This window comes from Malaclemys terrapin, chromosome 13 (genome assembly GCF_027887155.1).
Source record: "Malaclemys terrapin pileata isolate rMalTer1 chromosome 13, rMalTer1.hap1, whole genome shotgun sequence".
Taxonomy (NCBI): domain Eukaryota; kingdom Metazoa; phylum Chordata; order Testudines; family Emydidae; genus Malaclemys; species Malaclemys terrapin.
The window spans coordinates 34765911-34792509 of NC_071517.1; the positions used below are offsets into that span (position 1 = coordinate 34765911).

The 26599-nt window shown below is 41.5% G+C and overlaps 2 protein-coding genes across 2 annotated transcripts; both read right to left on the reverse strand.

Moving 5' to 3' along the window:
* Window positions 1–10695: 10695 nt before the first annotated feature.
* Window positions 10696–11628, reverse strand: LOC128848128 (olfactory receptor 1009-like). The gene has a single exon (XM_054047918.1). The coding sequence runs from the start codon at window positions 11626–11628 to the stop codon at window positions 10696–10698; it is 933 nt and encodes a 310-aa protein (XP_053903893.1).
* Window positions 11629–25303: 13675 nt separating this feature from the next.
* Window positions 25304–26236, reverse strand: LOC128848130 (olfactory receptor 1009-like). Its single transcript, XM_054047919.1, has one exon. It carries the CDS (start codon window positions 26234–26236, stop codon window positions 25304–25306), a length of 933 nt encoding a protein of 310 aa, XP_053903894.1.
* Window positions 26237–26599: the final 363 nt, after the last annotated feature.

Below are 26599 nucleotides of genomic sequence, written 5' to 3' on the forward strand. Positions count from 1 at the left end.
TAAACTCCTTTGAAAATCTGGCTGAATGGGACTTTAGCTCATTGTTCTGCATATCTAAAAGTCAGGCTGCACATATATACGAGAGTCTCTCCTGCCCTCATGAAAGTGAGTGGCTATTTTGACATCAATTTTTAATAGAAATGGGAATGAAGCCAAGGTTGTCTACAATATCCAATCTATGTTTGTCCCCATATGACCCTATAGAGAAACTGAACCTTTCCTCCATTATCAGTCCAGGAGACAAATATCTAAGCAAAGAGATGGAACTTGTATTAGAAACTAACTGTCAACAGAGGCAGATTCTGTACAAAGGACAATTTCTGAGTGGAGACAGGTAAATAGCTGGGTTTCTCAAGGATCAGTACTAGACCCAGTCTTGTTTAATATTCATGAATGATCTAGAAAAAGGAGTAAACATAGAAGTTGCAAAATTTACACACTATACAAAATTATTCAAAATAATTAAATCCAAAGCAGACTATGAAGAGTTAAAAACGGATCTCAAAAAACTGAGTGACTGGGCAAGAAAATGGCAGATGAAATTCAATGCTGATAAATGCAAAGTAAAGCACATTGGAAAACATAATCTCAGCTATACACACAAGAGGATGGTGTTTAAATTAGCTGTTACCACTCAAGAAAGATCTTGGAGTCACCGTGGGTAGTTTTCTGAGAAGATTTGCTCAATGTGCAGCAGCAGTCAAGAAAACTAACAGAATGTTAGTCACCATTAGGAAAGGGACAGATAAGAGGACAGACAATATCATAATGCAACTATATAAATTCATGGTACACCTACACCATGAATACTGAGTGCAGTTCTGGTCACCCCATCTCAAAAACGATATATCCGAATTGGAAAAAGTACTGAGAAGGGCAACAAAAATGATTATGGATATGGAACAACTTCCAATTGAGGAGAGTTTAAAAAGACTGGGACTGTTTGGCTTGGAAAAGAGAGGAGTAAGAGGGGATATGAAATCATGAATGGTGTGGAGAAAGTGAATAAGGTAGTGTTATTTACATCTTCACAAAGCACATGAACCAGGAGTCACCCGCTGAAATTAATAGGCAGCAGGTTTAATACAAACAAAAGGAAGTATTTCTTCACACAACACACAGTCAAGCGGTATAACTTGTTGCCAGGGGATGTTGTGAAGGCCAAACGTATAACTGGGTACAAAAAAGAAATGGATAAGTTCATGGAGGATAGGTCCATCAATGGCTATTTGCCAAGATGGTCAGGGACTCATACCCACTCTCAGGGTGTCCATAAACCTCTGGCGGCTAGAAGCTGGGACTGGAGAACAGAGGATGGATCACTCAACAAATTGCTCTTTTCTGTTCACTCCTTCTAAAGCATCTGACACCGGCCACTGATGGAAGACAGGATACTGGCTATATGGACCATTGGTCTGACCCAGTATGACCACACTTACATTCTTATTAAAGCTAAGTGTCTTCTCCAGAGAATGCCCTACCCCGAACCTCCCCATAAAACACACACACACTCTACAAAAAAAGAAACTACAGCTAATATGCACCAAATGAACTCCGTTTTCTCAGTGCTGCATTAAGAAATAAAGAGAGAGAGAGATGAGTGATTCAAGTAGTAGCTGGGTTCCCAACCACAACCCCTTTGCTGCAACTCACTCTGTGTGGGCATGCAGTGGAGTTGTAGCTGTTTCTGTCCCCAGATATTCGAGAGACGAGAGGGGTGAGATAATACCTTTTATTGGGCCAACTTTGGTTGGTGAGAGAGAAGAACTCCATGTGGCTCAAAAAATTCTCTCTCACCAACAGAGGCTGGTCCAATAAAAGATATTACCTCACCTACCTTGCCTCTGTGTGAGCAGACTGCTGCATCCAGGCAGAAGTCAAAGGGACCCTGTTGAGAGACCCAGTCCTAGATAAGGGGGGCAGAATCTGGTCATTTGTAATGGAAAGGATAAAATAAGATTTAAAAGGAATAAAAATATTAATCAACTCACCTGCCTTTTAAATGTGGATCATAAAAATGGTGAGATCATTCTGACCTGTGGTTTTCTCTTTCTGTTGTCTTAGTTTGTTTATCTACCTACTTACTGATTTGCCTGCCTAGTCTCTCTATCTGCCTCTGCAATACATCATGTCAGGATATCAACTCTTCTTTACTCCAATCACTTAAATCTGGCAAGGTAGGTAGGGTTGTCCCTGGGAGTGGAGCAAAGAGCCTTTCCTCATCTTACTCCAAGACTAAGAACAGATTTTGGAGAGTTGTTTAAATGCTGTCTTGTTCCCATGGGAGAAGATCCCTGCAGATCGCTCTCTGAAACAAGCTACCTGTAACACTGAGCTGGGTCAGTCCTTAAGCTGCAATTTACCATGCATAAGAATGAGAATACTGAAGCTTGGATTGCCAAAGGAGCCTAATGGATTTAGGTATCCAATCTCAGTGACAGGCTTGGATTTTAAAAGCGCCCTAGGAGCTAGACCCCCAAACAGCAAACCATTTCATCTCCCATACGCTCCATTGACGATGCTAGCCATAATGTGAATGGAGCAAATAGACTGCCGAAGGCGGCACGTGAGCAGATTTTCAGTGGCACTTACACTGCCTGGGTCCTGGCCACCGGTCCAGGGGGCTCAGCATTTTCATTTAATTTAAATTAAGCTTTTAAAACGTTTTAAAAACCTTATTTACTTTCCATCCAACAATAGTTTAGTTATATATTAGAGACTTACAGAAAGAGACCTTCTAAAAACATTAACATGTATTACTGGCATGCAAAACCTTAAATTAGAGTGAATAAATGAAGACTCGGCACAGCACTTCTGAAAGGTTGCCGACCCCTGCCCTATACCTTTAACCTATTGGTTGGGGTTCTTGGATGTGGGGGAAACTCATTCACTTCTCACATGCTGTGGAGATGAGATTAGAAATTAGGGCTCCCATCTCTCAGGAAAGTGCTCTGATCTTTGGGCTATAAGGTATTTTAGGATAGGGCTTTGTCAGGCTCTCCTGATGAAGCTGTTCACATTGTATAAATCAGCAGCACATCAGCAATGTCAGATACGAGATATATCACTAGAATGCAGCCATGGTGGCATGTAGAATAGATTTCCATCTTAGATTCATCCTTGCAAGTTTTCTTACTTCCACAAGAGTCAGTATGGGAGGATTTAGGTTTCTTAAATTCCTCAAAATTGCATCTTCCAATCTTATTCATGGTCACCTTCATGCTCTCCTTCCTTTGACCTCAGATTTATAAACCTTCAGTAAAAGTGTACCTTCTTCTGCACATTAGACATGACCCCACCATTGCATCCATCTTCTTTTCAACTGATGCAAAACTGCAACTAGCTGGGATCATCTGAGTATGTCCTCGCTTGTGACAAAACCAAACTGTGACACTCTGTACCTCGAGGGAGTGCCCTGTAACCCCCATGTTTATCATTTGTATATATTTGTGATATTTCATATAAGGCTTGCCATGTAAGGTATCAGGGAAAAGATTATGACCTGCTTAAACCCATTGTTCTACCTAAATATGTATATCTTGAATGCATATGAAGTTATGAGATTGTACTCTATGGTTGTCATTGAAATATGCTGTAAATTTGGGAGTCACCCAGATGTTAGTTTCCCACGAGACAACAACAAGGGAAGTGACCAAGTGCCCAGGGGTGTGTAAAATTTGCCATCACCAACTATTGTCCAGCAAGGGAGGTACAATTGAATGACTCACCTGCACAAGACCACACCAGGGAATTACTCAACCCTGTGACTCAGCAATGCCCCAGCCATGCCTGGACTTGTTTTTTTCCAAGTACATGGACTAATAGTATAATATAGAACATAGGGCGAAACATGATGCTCCCTATTCCTCTCCCCTGCACTTATGCTGAAGGCAATGAGAATGCTGGAGCTGAGTAGACTGGTCCCCAGGCCTAACAGGGAAGGCTTGTGCATCAAAGACTGTAACCAACCTGCAATATCCAGTGGGATGAGGAAAACTGCTTGAACTAGATATTGCCTAAGTCTAATAAGGTTGAGAGTTTGGACAGCGTGCTTATCTTTTATTATCTTTTTGGTAACTTATCACTTATATTCTATCCTTTGTAGTCAAACTTATTTTTATGTTTATCCTTACCAGTGAGTTTGTCTGAAGTGTTTTCGTAAAGAAGTGGTGAACTAATTAATAAACTTGCATTGCTCAAGAAAGGATCTTGAGCAGTGCAAGACAGTATATTCCTGAGGTAGATGGCTGGGAGCAGGGAAGGATTTGGCGGGTGCCTTTCTCTGTGTTTTTCGTAAGTGGCTATGGGAGCATTCATACAATCTAGCTGGGCATGGGGCTCCACATGCTGCTGGACTGAGTGATAACAGCACCTGGAGGGGTTTGAAGGTTTTCACTAGCAGAGCACTGTGAGATACAACCCAGGCTAGTGAGTTCAGGGGGCACAGCGGTCCCATAGTCCCAGGTTGCAGGCCGGGGATCCTGTCCCACAAACCAACAGATGTTAAAAATCCTCTGTAATTTTGACGCTGAAAACTGTCTAGTTTCCTCCTCCACTATTTTTAATGGAGATATGTCTGCTCCATATAACAGAGTTGCCATGGTTACCACATTGAACACTCATTTCTTATCTGTCACATAGACATTCTGCCACCCAAACTGAGGCATTTAAAGATGCTGAAATGCCACCGACGCAAGACTCATCATATGTGTGACTCCTTCAGATATAGAACCTCCTTCTGTCAACCCACAACCCATATAGGTAAAACTATTCACCCATTCAATGTCACTGACATGTACATGCACAGCGCCAGGCCATTCATTTCTTTTCTATAGGAGGCATTCATGGCTTTGGTTTTTTCATCATAGATTAAGCTATTTTTCTCAGCTTTTGGTCAGTACTCTCCAAGTAAGGCAATACCATCCTCATATTCAAGATCTACTCAAGATGAATCTATAAATAATACACCTCCTACCTGGGCCTCAATCAGTCTGTGACACTTTGTGTCTTAAAGCATCACCCTGCCCCCCATAGCCACACTGCCATATAATTATGATATATTTTGTACAAAGTAGGACATGTAAGGGATTAATGGAAAAGTTACAGTCTATCAAGTATGATCATCCTGTTTGTATGCATGTATTATCTTTGTATCTACAGTTATGAATATTAAGTAGGTACCGGTATTTCAGATGTTTCCTACTGGGGTGACACCCACCAGGTATTTACATCTTGTCTGGCCAACACATTGTGAACGGACTATTCAAGTTAATGGCCCATTAGTGAACACTTAACTCTCACAATGGACCATAGAAGAAACCTGTCCCCACCTGAGGGGCCTTCCTGTAAACTTTCTAGCTGAAGTATGGGGGATGGCTGCTGTTGTGGAGTCATCAAAGTATGTAAGGGCACGTGACTCACTCATGTGAACCTGACTCTATTTTGTAAACTGCGTTTTTCCATAAACTCGGCTGGGGGCTGTATTTGAAACAGTAAAACTCCACCCACTGGAGGAAGCTATAAAAAAAGTAGAGTGACATCATGACTTGTTCTCTCTCCCCACCACAACTCAACACCTGAAGGAACATCTAGAAAACAAAGACTCTGAACTGGGGAGGGGGTCCCAGGCCGAAAGGATTTCTAGCCTGCATACTAAAGAATTATTTATATCATCTATCAGGGTGAGACATTGCTTGATTAAAATCTTGTTCAGTTATTAGAACCCAGACTGCGATTTTATTGTATTTCTTAAACTAACTTTTATCTATACGCTTACTACTTGTAATCACTTAAAATCTATCTTTTGCAGTCAGTAAACTTACTTTTATGCTTATTCTTACTAGTGAATTTGTCTGAAGTGTTTGGTAAATCTACTCAGGTTGCAAAGGCTGTGCATGTCCACTCCCCTTAAAGAAGTGGCAAATCAATTAATACATTTGCATTGTTCGAGACGTGATCTTGAGCAGTGCAAGACAGTATATCCCTGAGGTAGAAGGCTGGGAGGATCTGGTTGGTGCCTTTCTCTCTGGGATTTCATGAGTGGCTCTGAGAACATTCATGCAATCTAGCTGGCTGTGGGACTTCACATGCTGCTGGACTGAATGATAACAGAACCTGGAGAGTGGTTTGCTGCTTGTCAGTAGCAGAGCATTTTGAGACACACCCCAGGATGGTGAATTCAGGGGGCACAGCAGTCCCACAGCCTCAGGTTGCACCTTTTCACATCATCTGATAGGCTATTATAACATTAAATACTCTAAAACATACTTGAAAGCATAACTGATGCACCCTTGATTCTACAGAACACCAGTCTGCAATACAACAATTGACCCTCACACAAATCAAAGTACCATGGTACTGTTCCTCTATATGGCACACTGGTGAAGCTGTATCCACAGCACTGATTGATGTAGTGAGTCAAACCCAGGTGTAAATTTTCTAGACACGATGGTACCATCCTTTGGTCACTCTAGTAGTTTTTCAGTAACATTCTCTCTCTCCAGGAGAGCTTTATGGAGATGTCCCTGGAGGATTTCCGCTCCATCCCCAGATACGTTGGCAGACGTTTCCAGTAGCTGTACTGGCCATGAATGCCAGGGCAAATTAATCATTAAACACACTTGCTTTTAAACCATGTGTAATATTTACAATGGTACACTCACCAGAGGTCCCTTCTCCGCCTTCAGAGTCTGGGAGTATGCCTTGGGTTGGTTCGGGGGTACTGGCTCCAGGGTGAAAAACATATCCTGGCTGTTGGGGAAACCAGTTTCTCCACTTCCTTCCTGTGAGCTATCATCCTCATAATCTTCCTAGTCACCAAAACCCGCTTCCGTGTTGTGTGCTTCTCTATTGTTGGAGTCAAAGCACAGGATTGGGGTAGTGGTGGCCGCACCCCCTATCATGGCATGCAGATCATCATAGAAGCGGCATGTTCGGGGCTCTGACCCAGAGTGGCCGTTTGCCTCTCTGGTTTTTTGGTAAGCTTGCCGTAGCTCCTTAATTTTCACATGGCACTGCTTTGCGTCTCTCTTATGGCCTCTGTTCTTCATGCCCTTTGAGACTTTTTCTAATGTTTTAGCATTTCGTTTACTGGAACGGAGTTCAGCTAGCACTTATTTGTCTCCCCATACTGCGAACAGATCCCATACCTCCCGTTCGGTCCATGCAGGACCACTTTTGAGATCCTGGGACTCCAACATGGTCACCTCTGCTGATGAGATCTGCACTCACCTGCACCTTGCCACGCTGGCCAAACAGGAAATGAGATTCAAAAGTTCACGGGCCTTTTCCTGTCTAACTGGCCAGTGCATCTGAGTTGAGAGCGCTGTCCAGAGCAGTCACAATGGAGCACTCTGGGATAGCTCCCGGAGTCCAATACTGTTGAATTGCGTCCACACTACCCCAAATTCAACCCAGCAAGGCTGATTTCAGCGCTAATCCCCTCGGAGGTGGAGTAAAGAAATCGATTTAAAGAGCCCTGTAAGTTGCAAAAAAGGGCTTCATCGTGTGGACGAGTCCAGGCTTAAATCGAGGTAAGGCTGCTTAATTCGACCTAAAGTCATAGGCCTCAGATGCCCAACTCCTGATGGAGTCTAAACGCAAATAAATCCATTTTACCCTGTATAAAGCTTATACAGTGTAAACTCATAAATTGTTCGCCTTCTATAACACTGATAGATGTGTGGGTTTTATTTTATTTTGCTTGGTGACTTACTTTGTTTTGTCTGTTACTATTTGGAACCACTTAAATCCTACTTTCTGTATTTAATAAAATCACTTTTTACTTATTAATTAACTCAGAGAATGTGTTAATACCTGGGTGGGCAAACAGCAGTGCATATCTCTCTATGTCTAATCAAACTGAATACAGATAATCTCACCCTTAGAGATGCTTCAGTAAGTTTTTTCCTCAGACTGGACACCTTCCAGATCTGGGCACAATTCTTCCCCTGGTACAGCTCTTGTTCCAGCTCAGGTGGTAGCTAGGGGATTCCTCATGATGGCTCCCCTTTTTCTGTTCCACCCACTTAGAAATCTTTTGCATAAGGCGGGAATCCTTTGTCCCTCTGGGTTCCCATCCCTCCTCTCACTGGAAAAGCACCAGGTTAAAGATGGATTCCAGTTAATGTGCCATTTTCACATGTCACTGTGAAGACCCAAGCCTTCATTCCTCCCAGCCTGCCTCACTGGAAGGCTTGCCTACAAATAGAGCCACCTACAGTCGATTGTCCTGGTTAATGGGAGCCATTAAGATTTCAAGCCACCACTAATGACTCACAGTTTGCATAATTACAATACGCCCTCAGAGTTATAGTTCATATTTCTAGTTTCAGAAACAAGAGTGATACCTTTATACAAATAGGATGATCACACTCAGTAGACAATAAGCTTTGTAATGATACCTTAAGAGACCTGTTGCATGAAGCATATTCCAGTTACTTTTTATTCACCCATTAGCATATTTTTATAAAATCATACAGACTGCAACGTCACAGGGATCATACATAATGTTGATTAATTTCAGTCCTGCAGGGGGTCTGTAAGTGGAAGTCTTGTAAGCCTCAGTTGGAGTTCTGAATGCAGACAGGCTGCAGAAGTATGTCCATTTAGTCTAAACATTCAAGTGCATGCAGTATCATGTCTCTAGATCAGAAGAGATTCACAAAAACAGAGAAATGAAGAAGCCCATTCAGTGGAGACCTCCTCTCTTTCTTCCTGTTGGATTCTCGTAAGGTGAGGGTGATGGTTTGGTGAGCGACTGTTGGGAGGGTGTTCTTTGCATGTGCTGATGGCATGAAGATGACAAAATTAGACAGTGGAACTTTTTGCTACACCTTACATTTTTTATCTCAATGTAGCAAAATTCAGAAAAGGTTTAGATACGAATATTTAGGGTTATTATAATTAATTCTAAAAACATATTCTGAAGGGATATTAAACAGGTTTCAGACATTAAGCCAATATCTATTTATATACAATTCTACTGTGAGGAGCTAAATATACCACATCTGTCTACTGTGAAACTTTCTGACCATCCTGTTCTGGTCACTGTCAGAAAGAGGATACTGAGTTAGATACGTGCCTCAGCTTGGACTCAGTTCTTATGTTCCCATCACACAGAATGGCAGAATTGAGCAGTTTTCTTCAGGAGCATCTGTGACCCACAAAGATCTCAAGGTAGTTTGTGTTTATTAATTTGGATCCATAGACAGGCCCAAAGTGTCCACATAACCCAGTCAATGTCCCACATTAAACAGTTTTAAACAAGGTTCGGCATTTGGTATGCAGAAACCTCACTCTTAGTACCTTGGCAAACATACCGTTAAAATCTCTTTTTATAACCTTTTATTAAAGATACAGACAAGGCGGCAAAACAGTTAAAGCGTTTGAAATATAAAATATTAAATCAGGCTTTCATTTTAACTTCCCTTGTTCCTTTTCTCCTGTGCTGAAGACAGTTTTTTTAAAAAAGAATTAGATAAATTCATGGAGGATAGGTCCATCAAAGGCAATTAGTCCAGATGGCCGGAGAGGCAACCCCCTGCTCTGGATGTCGCTAAACATCTGACTGCCAGAAGCTGAGACCAGACAACAGGGGATGGATCACTCAATAATTGCCTGTTCTGTTCATTTTTCCCTCTGAAGAATCTGGCACTGGCCCCTGTCAGAAACAGGATACTGTGCAAGATGGACCATTGGTCTGATGGACCATCTGACCTGGAATGATCTATCATTTGTTCTTATGTTCTAACATCATGATAGGTGATTCCCTAGCCAATGGGAGAGGATGAAGAGAAAGGTGTGTTATAAATCCCACCTCTGTCAAAGAGTTCAGTCCCCATGTCCCCTGGAGCAAGACACCTCCTTCTGTTTAGAGGGTTCCCAGCTGGGAATCCTCTAACTGCACCTAAGGCATTTTTTAACAAAAAGCTGGGTTGGGGGAAGGAAGAAGGAATTAGAAGGAAGAGACCACTCAACTTTTATCCCAATGGTCAGGATAGTCACCTGGGATGTGGGAGGGCCCTGCTTCAAGTGCCTGATAAAGAGACAGGATTTAAACAGGGGTTCTCTCCCCACCCATGTGAGGTTTGAACGGGAGAGTTAGAGAGAGACCCCCATGAACATAGTGCCCTAACCATGGGGATATGGGATAAGTTCCTTTGTGGATCTAGCCCTACCTGGGAAATAAACCTATTGGCTCCACTAATTATTATAATTAATTATTGAAAAAATCCTTGAGATTTTAGTAGGGTAAAGTACAATAAGATAACAATTTAATATCAGTTGTTTCAACAAATTAATCAAAAAAACCTGAGAAATCAATAGATGAAGAGATTTTTATAAAACTGACCAGACGCCCAGCTGGTATAAATTGGTCGTAGCTCCCGTGAAGTCAGTGGGCCAGATCAAAGAGATATGGAGCGAAGAGAGAGAGAGAAATGTTTGCATGACTCTACAGCCTGGTGCTTAGAGCACTCACTCAGGGTGTAAGAGACCCAGGATCCAGGCCCCCGTGCTCCAGTGACACTTGTACAACTTGGCTCGCTGACTTTAATGGAGCTACACTGATTTAGAGCAGCTGAGGTTGTCACAATCTGTCCATCGGTTACCTGACTTGAGAATGTCCCAAACCAAAGTTATCCACAGTTCTCTGCTCTTGGATTTAAAAAAATATTTAATTTAAGATCATCAACACTACTTGAAAAACTTAAATTTCCCCAATGTTTTCCCTAGTGCTATTTTCACCTCCTTGTTTTTCAGGCTGTAGATGATGGGGTTTAACATGGGGGTCAAGATGCTGTACTGGATGGAGAATATTTCATCCAGAACCACAGAGGAGACTGAGCTGGGTTTTGTGTACTGGAAAAAGGCTGTCAGGTACCATAAACCAACCACAATAAGGTGGGAGCTGCAGGTGGAGAAGGCTTTACGCCTGCCCTCCGCAGACCGTATCCTCAGGATGGTGGAGATTATGTAAATGTAGGAGATCAGCGTAAGGAAGAAGGAGCTTGACCCAAATATCACAACAGAAGTAAGAAGCACCACTTGATTGGTGAAGGTGTCAATGCAGGATCGTTGTAATAGAGGAGGGAGCTCACAGCTGAAATGGCTGATTTGATTGGGCCCACAGAAATGCAACTTGGAGGTAAAAACAGTGTTAAGCAGGGCATGGAAGAAGCCTATTGTCCATGCCCCACTCACCAGCTGAACACAGATCCCTTTGCTCATTCTCTCCATGTAATGCAATGGGTCACAGATGGCCACGTAGCGGTCATAAGCCATGGCTGAGAGAATGAAAACTTCAGCAGCAGCTGAGAGGAGGATGAAGAACATCTGAGCAATGCAGCCATTGACAGAAATAGTTTTGTGTGTTGCTAGGAAGTTCTTCAGTGCGTTAGGCACCGTGACTGAGGAATAGCAGATATCAACAAAGGATAAATGGAAGAGAAAGAAGTACATAGGGGTGTGAAGGTGAGAATCAGCCCTTATCACCACCATGATCACTATATTAGCACCCAGAGTGATTAGATAAGTAACTAAAAACACCAAGAAGAGGAAAATCTGCATCTGTGGGTCACTGGAAAGTCCCAGGAGAATAAATTCCGTCACTGTGGTTTGATTTTCCATTGATATTTTATCATCAAAACTAGGACCTATGAGACAAATAAATAAATAAAATTAATTCAGATCTTAAAAGTTAATTGAACTGTCATCTAGAGGTCATCTCTTAATTAGGATGAATATAAAGAGAGCCCTATTCTATCATGTAAAATATATATGCTCTTTAAATTGACAACATTTAGAAAACCAACAGTGATAATCTGGCTGGAATTTGTGTGTCCTACAAGGACAAAATGGGCCAGATACACATCAGGACTTAGATCCCTAACTGCCACTTTAAGCACCTAAATCACAGACTCTTTCCCGCCAGGTATTCACCAAATCCCCCACCTAGCTGGGACTATGGGACAGTCTGATGCAGGCCTTGCTTAGGCTCTCCTGTTGAATTTTTTCCACTGTGGTTAAATAATAAAAGAAACATTGAAGAAAGGAGACTGGATACTAGATCTCCTGCATCCAGGGTGAGGGCCCTAACCATCACTCATTCGCTTGCTTGTGGTTTCTCTCTGGCCTAATAACTCTTTAATCTGTCCCTTTAACATCAGCAGAGATACAGCTGTTTTTACTCCAGTTGGGCATCTGGTCCCTTTACTCCAATGGAGCTATGGCTGATTCACACCCACTGAATCTGGGATCTGGCCAATTCTATAAGTACCTCTTTGTCTACTACATTTTTAATTTTTTGTAGAGCAGTGGTTTTTGGCCTTTTTTCATTTGCGGACCCCTAAAAATTTAGGTGCCAACCCCTTTGAAAATCTTAAATATGGTCTACGAACCAGCAGGGATCTGTGGACCACAAGTTCAAAACCACTGTTGTAGAGTGTTTGATATCTGTAGTATATTATTGGATTCATCCCTATTAAAATATCTAGGATTTCCACAATAATAATAATAATTATTATAATAATAATAAACCCCTGAGAATTAGAAATATTGGCTTGGGCATAGGATGGCAACCCAATCAAATACAGGCAAATTGATAAATATTAAAAATGTCATAACGAGGGCCTCAGAAGGGCTGAGCTTTATGACAGTCTCCTCCACTTCCAAGGTGTGTGTGTAAGTGGGTAACCCCAGCCTGATATCATGCAACTGTCCAAACAATTCAAGAAAACCAGAGATAATTTTCAGCCAAAGAGTGAAAAGGACTCTTAGTGCAAACCAAGAATTGATCTAAGGTTGGATTTTGGCAAAACCAGAAGAGAGAGGCTGGAGGACATGGATGCGCCAAGACTTGAAGAAAAGAAACGTCAACACCAAGAAAGAAATGACTGAGCATAGACTCACTGGACAACTGAGAGGTTAATAGCAAACAGGAGTTATTTATGCAAATAGAGACTGAAAGCCTGAAAAGGGAGATTAGTCATGTTGACCCACATGCAAACATTTTGGTAAAAGCAATGACTCAGGATGAACAGTAGTATGGCACAGTGCCGGGGAGATCAATTGGAATCCAGGGGATAAATAAAAACTTGACATCCGGACAAGAAAGCTGCTAGTGATGCAATGAGTATTGAATAGCAATAAAAACATAGACAAGACATCTGACAGTGTGATACAGGAAAAATATCTGCTATCCACGGAGGAAGAAGTTGATAATCAAGATTACAACATCAAAACATATTAAAAGTGAGACAGAGAAAAAGATCAATTGGTAGTGATAAAAAGCATTGACTGAGAGTGCATTCCAGCCCAAGAAATCATGAAAGATAGTAGAAACGAAATCCCCACAGAAAAACTCCAAAGTTTTACACAGAAATGAGTGCATGGACAGTTTTGGAGAGAGATCAAACCTGTTAGGGGTAGAAGATGCATAAACTCATGTCTTCTAGGATATCGGAAAAGCGACAGAGAGCTTCAATATGAATGCACAAGAGGAGTCCTTAAGGGCTATTTACAGAAAAGTAAGATCAAGCAACAAAATTGCTCCCTGAACTGCACAATGTGTTCTGAAAAGGAAGAGACTGTGGAACGCCTGCTGAGCCTGGCTAGGAGAGAGCACACACATGAGGCCACCAAGTTCCTGCACTGGAGTCTCTGTGGAAGTACATATTTAAACGAATTGTGTGTTATTACAACCACCAAACCAGAAGCGCTCTAGAGAATGAAGAGGCTAAGATTTTATGGGATCTGGCAATTTTCACAGACTGAGCAGAGCAGAAAAACAGGCCAAATATTAATATATCACCATAAGAGCAGATTGCTATCTCGTCTTTTTGTTTTTTTATGATGCTAAGTATGAAGAACACTACCACACAGTAAATTGATTATGGAAAAAATAGAACACAAATGATCCCAGCGATTATTGGAATACTTAGAGTGATCTCTAAGTGTCTGAATGAGCAGCTGAAGAACATGTGCAAGACATCATGGTCAGTGACTTCCAGCAGACAGAGCTCTCAGACACTGCGAGAATGTTATGGAAAGTCAAAGGAAAATGAGAGCATTGATCATCTAAAATGTAGGAATTGTGCAGAGCGTTTAACAAAACTCCTGACTACCCAAACCTACAGACTCAGTGCACAAAGGATTTATTGGTGACTTATGGGATACATTTTAGACAGTAATTTTTCCCTTTTGATGCTTAAAGATCTTGTATATTGTGAAAGCTATTTGTTAAAAAATATCCCCCTGGGTAATATTGAGGGACAGTAATAATGATCGTAATAAATGAACACTCTCTATATTTAAAAGGAGGGATCTGATTGTCAGTTAATGAGAGTTTTGTTCCTAAGTCACTTAAACTCAATGGGACTTTTAACTCAGGATCCTGCACATCTGAATATCAGGCTTTTCCTACATAAGAGAATCTCTCCTGCCCTAATGGAATTAACATTGATTTGTAGTGGAAATGGGAATGAAGCCAATGTTCTGTCCAATGTCAAATCAATGTTTATCCCATATGTATCCCAGAGAGAGAAAATACATCTTTTCCCAACTATCAGCTAATCAGACAGATGCCCGAAAAAAGAGATGGACCTTGCCTGAGTGGTAACAAAGGCTCTGTGCACAGTGAAACCAAAAGCTAAGTGTCTTCTCTAGAGAATGCCCTGCCCCAATCTACTCACCCTCCAACACACAGACTCCAAAAGTAGAAACTACTGTTATCCTGCACCAGCTGATCTCAGTGTTCTCAGTGCTGCCTTGAGAAACACAGAGAGAGAGAGAGAGAGAGAGATGGCTGGATTGCCAGCCATGACCCCTATGCTGCTACTGACTCTGTGTGAGCAGACTGCTGCATTCAGGCAGAAATCAAAGGGACTCTGCAGAGAGACCCACCCCTAGATAAGGGGTAGGGGTAGAACTTGGTCCTTTGAAATTAAAAGGAAAATAAAAGATTACAATGAATAAAAACATGAATCAACTCACCTGTTTTTTAATGTAGATCATAAAGATGGTGAGATCATTCTGACCAGTGATTTTTTTTTTTGTTTTCTTAGTCTATCTACTAACTTATTGATTTGTCTGTCTAATCTCTGTCTCTGCCTCAGGAAAACCTCATTTAAGACTTCAAATATTTGTTTTACCAGGAGCAGTGAGACCCTTCAAGTGTTAGTCTTGGAATCTGCTAAGGAACGGGTCTTTGTTCCACTCCCAAGGATGAGAGTTGATTTCTTGAGAGCTGTTTAAATGCTGTCTTGTTCCCCCTGGAGCAAGATCCCTGAAGTTCACTCTCTGTGACAAGCTACCGAGAACACTGTGTTGGGTCAGCCCTTAAATAACGGTGTATGGTTGATAAGAATGAGGGTACTGAGGCTTAGATTATGAAAAGAGCCCAAGTGATTTAGGTTTCCAATCAAAGGAACAGTCAATTAAAAAGGAATGTATTTAGGCTCAGATTCTCTAAAGTAGGCTAAGGAGTTATACATTATGGCTATCATCTTCAAAGGAGTCTAGGGAGACTAAATCATTTGCTATTTGGATGTCTAATTCCACAAGAGGGCAGTGGAGGTGAAAGCATGGGAATAGGCCAGCCATCCTTAAACATCACCAATAGATGGATACACAGGTTAAGGAATGAGAAAGGAGCAAATTGTCTGAAAAATTTTGCCCAGCTCTATACAATATAGCTTTTCCTTTGTCTCATCTCCTATTCTTTCTTGCCATTTTACAGTCTAACAGCTGATTCACCAAAAAATGCTGTTTTGATTGACCTGATACATTTGTAAATTTGAAACAAGTTTACCAAATAGTTTCATCCGAGCCAAAGGTGAAAAAAAGGCTAAATTCACAAAGAGGCACAGGGATCCTCATTGACTTGCAGTACCTTTAACACATTGGTTAGGGGACTCATCACCTGACATGTGGGAGACACTCATTCATGACCCACCTCTGTCTATTGTGGAGCAGAGATTTGAAGTTTGGTTTCCCATCTCTCAGGAAAGTGCTTTAATCTCTTGGCTAGTTTGAGAAAGGGCTTTCTCAGTGTCTCCTCTTGAATCTGTTCGCTTTGTATAAATCAGTAGCACGTCAGCATCAGCAGATACACATGGCTATAATGCAGCCATGGCAGCGTATACAATTGGTTTCCATCTTAAATGGTTCCTTGCAAGTCTTCTTCCTTCCACAGAGTCAGGATGGGAGGATTAAGGTTTCTTAAATCCCACAAAATTGCATCTTCCAATCTTCTTCTTAGTCAGCCTTGTGCTCTATTTCCTTTGACCCCAGATATAAAAAGCTTCAGTAAAAGCATAACTTCTTCTGGGAGTTGAACATGACTCCACCATTGCAATCATCTTCTCAACTGATGACAGACTGCAACTTGCTGGGATCAGCTAAGTATCTCCTCATTTGTGACAAATCAAACAAATGGAAGTGAAGATTCCGCTGTAACTTTTGACACTGTAAACTGTTTAGTTTCCTCTCCTCAACTGTGTACAATGGATACATTTCTTCTGCATATAAGAGAGATGTCATCACAACAACTTGTAACACTCGTTTATTAGTTGTCACATAGACATCCTGCAACCCAAGCAGGGGCCTTTGAATGATGCTGAAATGACACTGACACAAGACCCATCAGACTTGTGACTTCTTCAGATATAGAACGTCCTGCTGTCAACTGACAACCCAGATACATAAAACTATTCACCCATTCAATATTGTTGCCACTTATATGTTCTGTCGCCAGGTCATGATTAACCCTGGGCAAAAGAAATTGCCCATCCAAATTATTTTTAAAGCATTCAGTGAAATCAGGATGAGTTCAGAAATAACTTAAGGACACAAAACAAGGCCAACATTCACAGCTAACATTTGACTGACTAATAAAACCACTGATATGTGTCTATGCCTTTTTCCAGAGATCAGAAACTGCCATCTATATTTATATACATTTTCTGATGTGAATAGTGTACATTTTTATTAATTGCATAGATAGACTAACATCATTTTTTTCTCTTTATACTTCTCTGTGTGTCATTTATTGTTTCATTAGCATCTCTCTCTCTCTCTTTCTGTGACAAGTTGGACCACTTTTATTAGTGAAAAGGACAAGCTTTCGAGCGACATGGAGTTCTTTTCCAGGTCTCTGTTCAAGGGTAGAACATCCTTTGTGGGGCAGAAACTCCATGTCTTGTGGACATGAAGTGAGCCAGCACCATATGGAAAATAAACCTGCATCAGGGGGACATTGTTTTCTCTAGGAAAGGGAGCATGGGGCTGGGAGCCAGGAACCGGATGGAGATTCTCAAGGTCTGCTGAGTGGGTTTGCTCCTTAAACGGGGCTGACTGTGCAATGATTGGTAAAGTTCATGACAAGAGCACCTGTGTTTCCCCGCTATGGTCCATTGAGGCCACCCAGTCTCAGGCCTCCTGCTCCCCAGACATTACCTCTCTTGGGTGGAGACCTGCATTGTTCTTCCTTCTGATGGGGGTATTCCAGGGCGGACCAGTTACCGGCCTTCACTGTGTTATTCCAAGCAAAAGATAATCTGCCTAACAGACCAGCTTCACTTCTCTTCTGAGAGACACTATACAGTGTAATTGCTATGCTTGTAAATTACCACAGAGCTCTTTCTAAGCAAACATATTTTAGTCTTAAGGTAAATCACTACCAAGGAAAATGTATAGGTTCCTTTTATTGTTTTTAATATAACAACCTTAGCAGAGATCACCCCAACTGCAACATTGGCTTTGGTAAGAGCTCTCCTTCAATCCTTAGTCAGAGATTTTCCTGTGGATTCATGTTCTTCACAGCCTCACCTCAGAACAAAAACTATGCCTGACTCTGTGAGTGACTCATTTATCGAGTTTGTTTCTTTGTCTGGCTGATTATACATGCAACGTCTCTTCAATCTCTGCCCAAAGTGTAGCTTCAAAAGAAGGGTTTCCAGGTGAGTCATTTGCACAGGGTTGGCCCTAGACCAAATGGCACCCCAGGCGAGAAGCATCTTTGGGTCCCCCCTCCATTGGTTAAATGTTTGAATAGCTTATTTTTTAATTGCATTTGTAGCACATTTCATTACTTTGGTGCATGATTTGCATGCATGACTTATCCCTGTCATATAAGAAGCTAAATTTGCACACTAGGATTTGTAAATCTGTATTTTGTCACTAACAACAAAAGCAGAACCCCGAGACCCATGCCTCCAAAGCCCTGGGTCGCCTCCCCTAAATCCGGGCCTGCATTTGCATTCCCTTCCCCATCCCCCGCAAATGTCCTTGGACATTCACTTCACTCGTATTGTCCCCAATAATCTTTTGAAGTTCCTAATAGCTCCCAGAGATTGCATTATTCATGACTTCCTCCTAAAGAATGTCCAAGCAATTTTACAACAGTACATAAATATTTGCATTTTTAATACAACAAACTCCAAGTATGTTGAACTTAATTCAGTAAGATTTTTCCAAGATATTACAGGATACTGTCATATCTGTCACAACGACAATCTTGCAATATAGTGTCTGAACCTCTGGCTGCACTTACTCAACTCAAATCTTCTTCTAGCCTTCTTCCCATTTATATAGGGTTTGGTCTTCAAGTTCTTCTTCTCCATTCTAGTCTGTCATGTATATATTTCCTCAAACCAAGAAGCTTACCAAATGCTTTACTATGACATCCATCCATCTAATTTTGGGTCTTCCAACACTTCTCTTACCCTCCACTTCTAAATTTAACTCCCTCTTTCCTATATGTTCTCCCGATTTTCTTTTTGCATAGCCAAACCATCTAAACCTGGATTCCCTCAGCTTTTTTAAATAATTGGTACCACCTTCCCTCTTCCCCTACTTTGTTTGTTCTGAACATGGTCCATCCTTGTAACTCCAACCACCCATCCTAAAATTTTAATTTCCCCTGTATTCAAGATTTCCTCCTTACTCTTCCTCAGTGCCCAGAATTCCGAGCCCTGGAAAAATGAAGATTTAATTACAATTGTGTAGACCTTACTTTTCAATTTACTTGGCTTAGTGAAAACTCAAATGCTTATATAAATATTCATATAGTGACCAATCCTGCAAAAGGGCTACTTCAGTGCATAGGGTGAACACATGAATAATCATATTCCAGTTAAGTGTGACTATGGACCACTACCATGATTCTGAATCTGTCTGCGGGACAGGGATCACACACAATATTGATTGGGCTCAATCCTTCAGGAAGTCAAAAAGAGGTAGTCCTGTTAGCCTCCGTTGGAGATCTGAATGCAGACAGGCTGTAGGGATACATTTCTATGAATGTACCCCAGTTGCTGTCCAGCACTGAGCAATGTTAAACACGCTTCAGAATTTGGTATACAGAGAGCTCTGCCTAGTTGTTACCGTGGCAAACACACCATTAAACATCCTTTTTAGCTTTTATTAAAGACACAGAAAAGAAGGGAAAAATTAAAGTTTTTGAAAAGGAAAGAGTTAAATATGGCTTATATTTTAGTAGCCTCCATTATTCCCCTCCGCTTTAGTGGAAACACTTTTAGATGGCATTGAAGACGGTAATAACTGTTCTTTTGGGGAAAAGAGAAGAAGTTAGTAGAGCTATCATTGCTGTTCTTGTGAAAGTTCTTGTTAAAGTCTGATCCCATTTCCTAGAAGACAAAACAACAGAAACACACACACAAGGGGAGAGAAAGGATCAGCAAAGATAGAAAACACAGCTTCAGTCTCTGGGGTTGACTCTCATTTGCTACCTAACAGCTGGAGAAACACAGGCATGGCCCACAGTCTTATTAGCCACTTAGAGACCTGGCAAGCTTGTACCAGCATCCAGCTGTTTAGGGCATTACTTTCAGTGGCCTCTTTCTGGTCACAGGCTCACAGCAGTGCTGCTAAGTACACAGTCTTTTCCTGCTAAGCCAGACACTCATTAGACAGAAGGGAAAAGGGGAGGGATAGGAAAGAGAAGAAATAAAGTGGCGAAGGAAAAGGAGGCAGGTCGAAGGAGAGGAAGACGTAGCGAGAGAAAGTCTCACAATTTAGGTGATATTTGGGATTTAGCTGGAGGCAGTGGTGGTGTCACCTTCCTCCCTCGCTCTAGACCAGTCTGGTCAGGACGACTTTCAGGATTAGGATGAAGAAGTTCTGCGGTCCCAGAAAATTTGCTATTAGAGGCTACTGTGACTTCTGATGAACTGTTACATATTTTTCACAGTTGAGCTCATAATGAGGGTAAGTTTGTAGGCCAAATTATTACAACATGTATTAAAGCAAAGGCACAAAATGAGCTCAAACTAGCTACGGGAATAAAAGGAAACAAGAAGACTTTTTATCAATACATTAGAAGCAAGAGGAAGACCAAAGACAGGGTGGGCCCACTGCTTAGTGAAGAGGGAGAAACAGTAACAGGAAACTTGGAAATGGCAGAGATGCTTAATGACTTCTTTGTTTCGGTCTTCACCGAGAAGTCTGAAGGAATGCCTAACACAGTGAAAGCTAATGGGAAGGGGGTAGGTTTAGCAGATAAAATAAAAAAAGAACAAGTTAAAAATCACTTAGAAAAGTTAGATGCCTGCAAGTCACCAGGGCCTGATGAAATGCATCCTAGAATACTCAAGGAGCTAATAGAGGAGGTATCTGAGCCTCTAGCTATTATCTTTGGAAAATCATGGGAGACGGGAGAGATTCCAGAAGACTGGAAAAGAGCAAATATAGTGCCCATCTATAAAAAGGGAAATAAAAACAACCCAGGAAACTACAGACCAGTTAGTTTAACTTCTGTGCCAGGGAAGATAATGGAGCAAATAATTAAGGAAATCATCTGCAAACACTTGAAAGGTGGTAAGGTGATAGGGAACAGCCAGCATGGATTTGTGAAGAACAAATCATGTCAAACCAATCTGATAGCTTTCTTTGATAGGATAACGAGCCTTGTGGATAAGGGTGAAGCTGTGGATGTGGTATACCTAGACTTTAGTAAGGCATTTGATAAGGTCTTGCATGATATTCTTATTGATAAACTAGGCAAATACAATTTAGATGGGGCTACTATAAGGTGGGTGCATAACTGGCTGGATAACTGTACTCAGAGAGTTGTTATTAATGGTTCCCAATCCTGCTGGAAAGGCATAACGAGTGGGGTACCGCAGGGGTCTGTTTTGGGACCGGTGCTGTTCAATATCTTCATCAACGACTTAGATATTGGCATAGAAAGTACACTTATTAAGATTGTGGATGATACCAAACTGGGAGGGATTGCAACTGCTTTGGAGGACAGGGTCATAATTCAAAATGATCTGGACAAATTGGAGAAATGGTCTGAGTTAAACAGAATGAAGTTTAACAAAGACAAATGCAAAGTGCTCCACTTAGGAAGGAAAAATCAGTATCACACATACAGAATGGGAAGAGACTGTCTAGGAAGGAGTATGGCAGAAAGGGATCTAGGGATTATAGTGGATCACAAGCTAAATATGAGTCAACAGTATGATGCTGTTGCAAAAAAAGCAAACATGATTCTGGGATGTATTAAAAGGTGTGTTGTGAGCAAGAAACGAGAAGTCATTTTTCTGCTCTACTCTGCTCTGGTTAGGCCTCAGCTGGAGTATTGTGTCCAGTTCTGGGCACCACATTTTAAAAAAGATGTGGAGAAATTGGAGCAGGTCCAGAGAAGAGCAACAAGAATAATTAAAGGTCTTGAGAACATGACCTATGTAGGAAGGCTGAAAGAATTGGGTTTGTTTAGTTTGGAAAAGAGAAGACTGAGAGGAGACATGATAGCAGTTTTCAGGTATTTAAAAGGGTGTCATAAGGAGGAGGGAGAAAACTTGTTCACCTTAGCCTCTAAGGATAGAACCAGAAGCAATGGGTTTAAACTGCAGCAAGGGAGGTCTAGGTTTGACATTAGGAAAAAGTTCCTAACTGTCAGGGCGGTTAAACACTGGAATAAATTGCCTAGAGAGGTTGTGGAATCTCCATCTCTGGAGATATTTAAGAGTAGGTTAGATAAATGTCTATCAGGGATGGTCTAGACAGTATTTGGTCCTGCCATGCAGGCGGGGGACTGGACTCGATGACCTCTCGAGGTCCCTTCCAGTCCTAGAATCTATGAATCTATGAATAAACTCTGCACTCCATCTGTGAGGTTGTTTTCCCCAAATTACAGAAGGTTATTACCATCAATTGTCCATTAGGCACCAACAAAATACTAGTCTCTGTGCTTAAGATGAAATTAAAGAGAGTCTATGACCCAGAGAGCTTAAATATAATAGACTGAGACACTGGAGAAACCTCTTCTTTATTTTATATATATAAATAAATACATTTGGCCTGTGTGATACAGGAGGACAGACTAGGGATCACAGGGGTCCCTTCTGGCCTTTGAATCTATGAAATTAGTTCCTTGTTATACTTGGCAGTGTACTAATATTAGAGACGATACAGAAATTTCCATCACCCAGGAAGCTCCATATTTTGACATTTTGTTTACTCCCAACCAGGGCCAGCTCTAGGCACCAGTTGACCAATCCCATGCTTGGGGCGGCACCTGGAGCGGGGCCGCGGCTGGGCTCGCCACCCTCCCCCTGGTGCTTCGGCCGGTCGGGGAGAGCGGGGCCACGGCCGGGCTCGGCGCCCTCCCCGGCCGCGCTCCCCGCCGGGGGGCCAGGGGCAGTGGGAGGCTTTTTTACCTAGGGTGGCAAAAAAGCCAGAGCTGGACCTGCTCCCAACAGGGTCCAAAAAGAGGAAATGTCAATATGTTATGAGATGAAAAATTCTAAAAGGTTTAGATGTCTAAACATTTCATCTTTAAATTTGATTGGAACAAAATATTTCCTCTTGAAGTGTCCATTTAAAATGAAAACTTACATATTGAGTGAATATTTTTTTGTACAATGAGCTAGATATGAGTCATTTTATTGTCAATTTAAGTGAAAATATCAATTCAAAATGAAAGTTTTCATTTCAATTGGACATTTTGAAACGAAAGCATTCATTTCATTTTGGGATGTCAAATTTCTAATGAAAACTTTCATGTTGAATGAATACTTTGACATTAAAATGACTCCTTTCATGCTCATGGTAAATTAATTTAAGTGAAAATGTCTATTCAAAATGACAATTTTCGTTTCAATTGGACATTTTGAAACAAAATTTCGTTTCATTTAGAGACATCAAATTGAAATTGAATCCTCCCCTCGCCCCAAGGAAAAAAAAATATATTTTTCGTCAAAATTTAGTTTTTTCCATAGAAAATTTCTATCTAGATGAAACAACACTTTCAAATTTTATTTTCCAAACATGGAAAAAACTTTTGACCAGAACTAACACACACAGAAGTGGTCATCACTCCTGTTCTAAAGAATTTACAGTCCAACAGAGTGACACCCTGCAAAAGCAGGCGGTGAGAGTAGCTAAATCAAGCTATTTTCTATTCAATGAGTTGGTTACAAAAGTCATGAATTTTGATGAGAAAGAGGGACATGATTTTTTTTTTCATGAAAATATTCCCATTTTCAAACAGCTCTATTCATTTTTTTTTTTTTTTTGTGAAGAATGTGAAAGAAGAAATTCTCCCTGTGAAATCAGGAGGAGAGGGTGGTATCTTTCTTAATGGGGACAGGGAGTGCATTCTGTTAGTCCCAGGCTGAGATGGGAAGAGATATGGGACTACCAGCGGGCACATGGATGATTGTATGATCCAAGGCAGAAACAGGGATGGAAGAGATGAGACTTCAATATCTTCCTCTCCACCGACTTTCCGACTGACCTTGGGCATGTCACTGGGACTACATTTTTCCAATTCAATAAGAGTAGGGCACCTAACTTGCCTAAACTCTTTTGAAAATCCCAGCCTGCTGGTTGGCTCTTCATTTACCTGAGACGATATCTTTGTAAGTCCAACTTTGACAAAAGGTGGATTCTGAATCATAACTTTATTCGCCGAGGCAAGGTCCTCAGCGGACATATATTGGTGTAGTCCTGTTTCTTTCAATGGAGTTATGTTGCTTTCCACCAGCTGTGGTGCTGCATCTAAGGGTGAATTTCACTGGGGTGCATAGTGCCAGCACCACTTCCTATTATGTTTAGGATTTAAGTGGAAACTCGATGATACATGGGTCTTTCCAACTCAACAGTGAGGGAAATTTGAGGAATGTAAAATCAATTTAGAATATGGACACTATGGGCCAGATTCCCAGTTCATGTAAATCCACCTAATTCCATTGATGTAATGGCCCTATGTCAATTTACATCCAGAGTTAGATTCACAAAGGGATGTAGCTGTTTTAATGCTGAGCATTGCAGTGGATAATTTTTAGGTTTTTTTGTAATCATTTGGTTCCCAGAGCCTGAGATGGGCAGCCAGGCTCCCTACACAGTAAAAGTGGAGACACAGACACCTAAGAATGGGATTAAAAAAAAGCCAACATGACAGATGTTTTCTTAATCAATGGGAAAGGTGAAGCAGGGGGTTGTGTTCTAAATACTGCAGATATCACAGGAGTTCAGTCCCTATCTCCTCTGGGAGAAGACACCTCCTTCACCTTGGAATTCTCATCTTGGAAGCCTCTAACCCCACCTAAGGTGGCAAGAAACCATAGCAAGAGAGGGGAGAGAAGAAGAAGCAATTAGGTGGAGGAAACCCCTCAAATTGTATCCTAGCACTTAGGGAGGTTGGAGACCCTCCTCAAGTGCCTAATAAGGAGAAAGATTTTAAAAAGGGATCTGCTTCCTCCCATGTGGGTGCCCTAACCACTGTGATATGGGATACCTGATATGTGTCCTTCTCAAGCTCGCCTAATAGAGTTTTACTTTCTTTGTGCATCTTGACCCAGCTGGTGATCACACTGATTATTAATTATTGTTATTATTGCAGACAGAGACATTAATAAGGATGAATCCTATAAGATATTACAGATATTAAATAGGGTTTTCAACAAAATACTCTAGAAGAACTACAGAATGCTATAGACACAGCTGTTCTTTTCATAGAACTGGTCATATCCTCAAGTGGTACAAATTGGCTATAGCTGCATTCAAGAAAGAAAGAAAGAAAGAGAAAGCATGCATGTATGGCTCTAGATTCTGGTGCTTCTAGCATGCAACCTACATGGAGACCCAGGATCCCGTCCCCCTTGCTCCAGTGTCTCTTCTACCCAATCGGGATGTGGCCTGCTGAGTTCAATGGAACCACACTGATTAAGAGCAGCTGAGGCTTTGGCCCAAAGCATCAGATACGTGAGCTGAGAATCTCCCAAACACACGTTATCCACAGTTCTTTTCCCCTTGATTTTTTTTTAAAAGATCGACACTACTTGAGAAATTTGAATTTCTGAAACATTTTCCCTACAGCTGTTTTCACCTCTTTGTTTTTCAGGCTGTAGATGATGGGGTTTAACATGGGGGTCAAGATGCTATACTGGATGGAGAACATTTCATCCAGAACAACAGAGGAGACCGAGCTGGGTTTTGTGTACTGGAGAAAACCTGTCAGGTAGAATAAGCCAACCACAATCAGGTGGGAGCTGCAGGTGGAGAAGACTTTACGCCTGCCCTCTGCAGAGTGTATCCTCAGGACAGTGGAGATGATGTGAATGTAGGAGATCAGGGTGAGGAGGAAGGAGCTTGATGCAAATATCACAGCAGAAGTAAGAAGCACCACTTGATTGGTGAGACTCTCAGTGCAGGACAGTTGTAACAAGGGAGGAAGCTCACAGCTGAAATGGTTGATTTGACTGGGCCCACAGAAATGCAACTTTAGGGCAAAAACTGTGTTAAGCAGGGCATGGAAGAAGCCTATTGCCCATGCACCACTCACCAGCTGAACACAGATCTCTTTGCTCATTCTCTCCATGTAACGCAATGGGTCACAGATGGCAGTGTAGCGGTCATAAGCCATCGCTGAGAGAATAAAAATTTCAGTAGTAGCCAGCTGCAAAATGAAAAACATCTGTGCAATGCAGCTATTGACAGAAATGGTTTTGTGCTCTGCTAGGAAATGCACCAACATCTTAGGCTCTACGGTTGAGGCATAGCAGATATCAACAAAGGATAAATGAGACAGGAAGAAGTACATTGGGGTGTGAAGGTGAGGATCAGCCCTTATCACCACCATGATCACCAGGTTTGACAAAAGCGTGATTAGGTAGACAAGTAAAAAAACCAGGAAGAGAAAAATCTGCAGCTGTGGGTCATTGGAAAGTCCCAGGATAATAAATTCAGTCACTTCGGTTTGATTTCCCATGGATTCTTACTCAGGAAAACTGACCTGTCAGACTGGAAAAAAATACAATTAACACACAAGTAAATTGAAATGGCATGTGGAGATCATCTGATCAGTAGGATGAATGTAAAGAGGCCTTCTACATCCTATAAAATGTGTGTTTAAAATAGGCAAAAATGGGCTAGATGCAGAAAAGGACTTTGGCACCAAACTACTCCTTTAGTTCCCTAAATCCCAGGATAAGGCCCTACTGGTACTCAAAGAAATACCGCTCAGCTGTGATATTGGGACAGTTGGACATAGGGCTCCCTCATTCTCTCCTGTTGAAGCTGTTCTACTGTAGTTAAATAATAAAAAAGCTTTGGAATAGAGGGACTGGATACT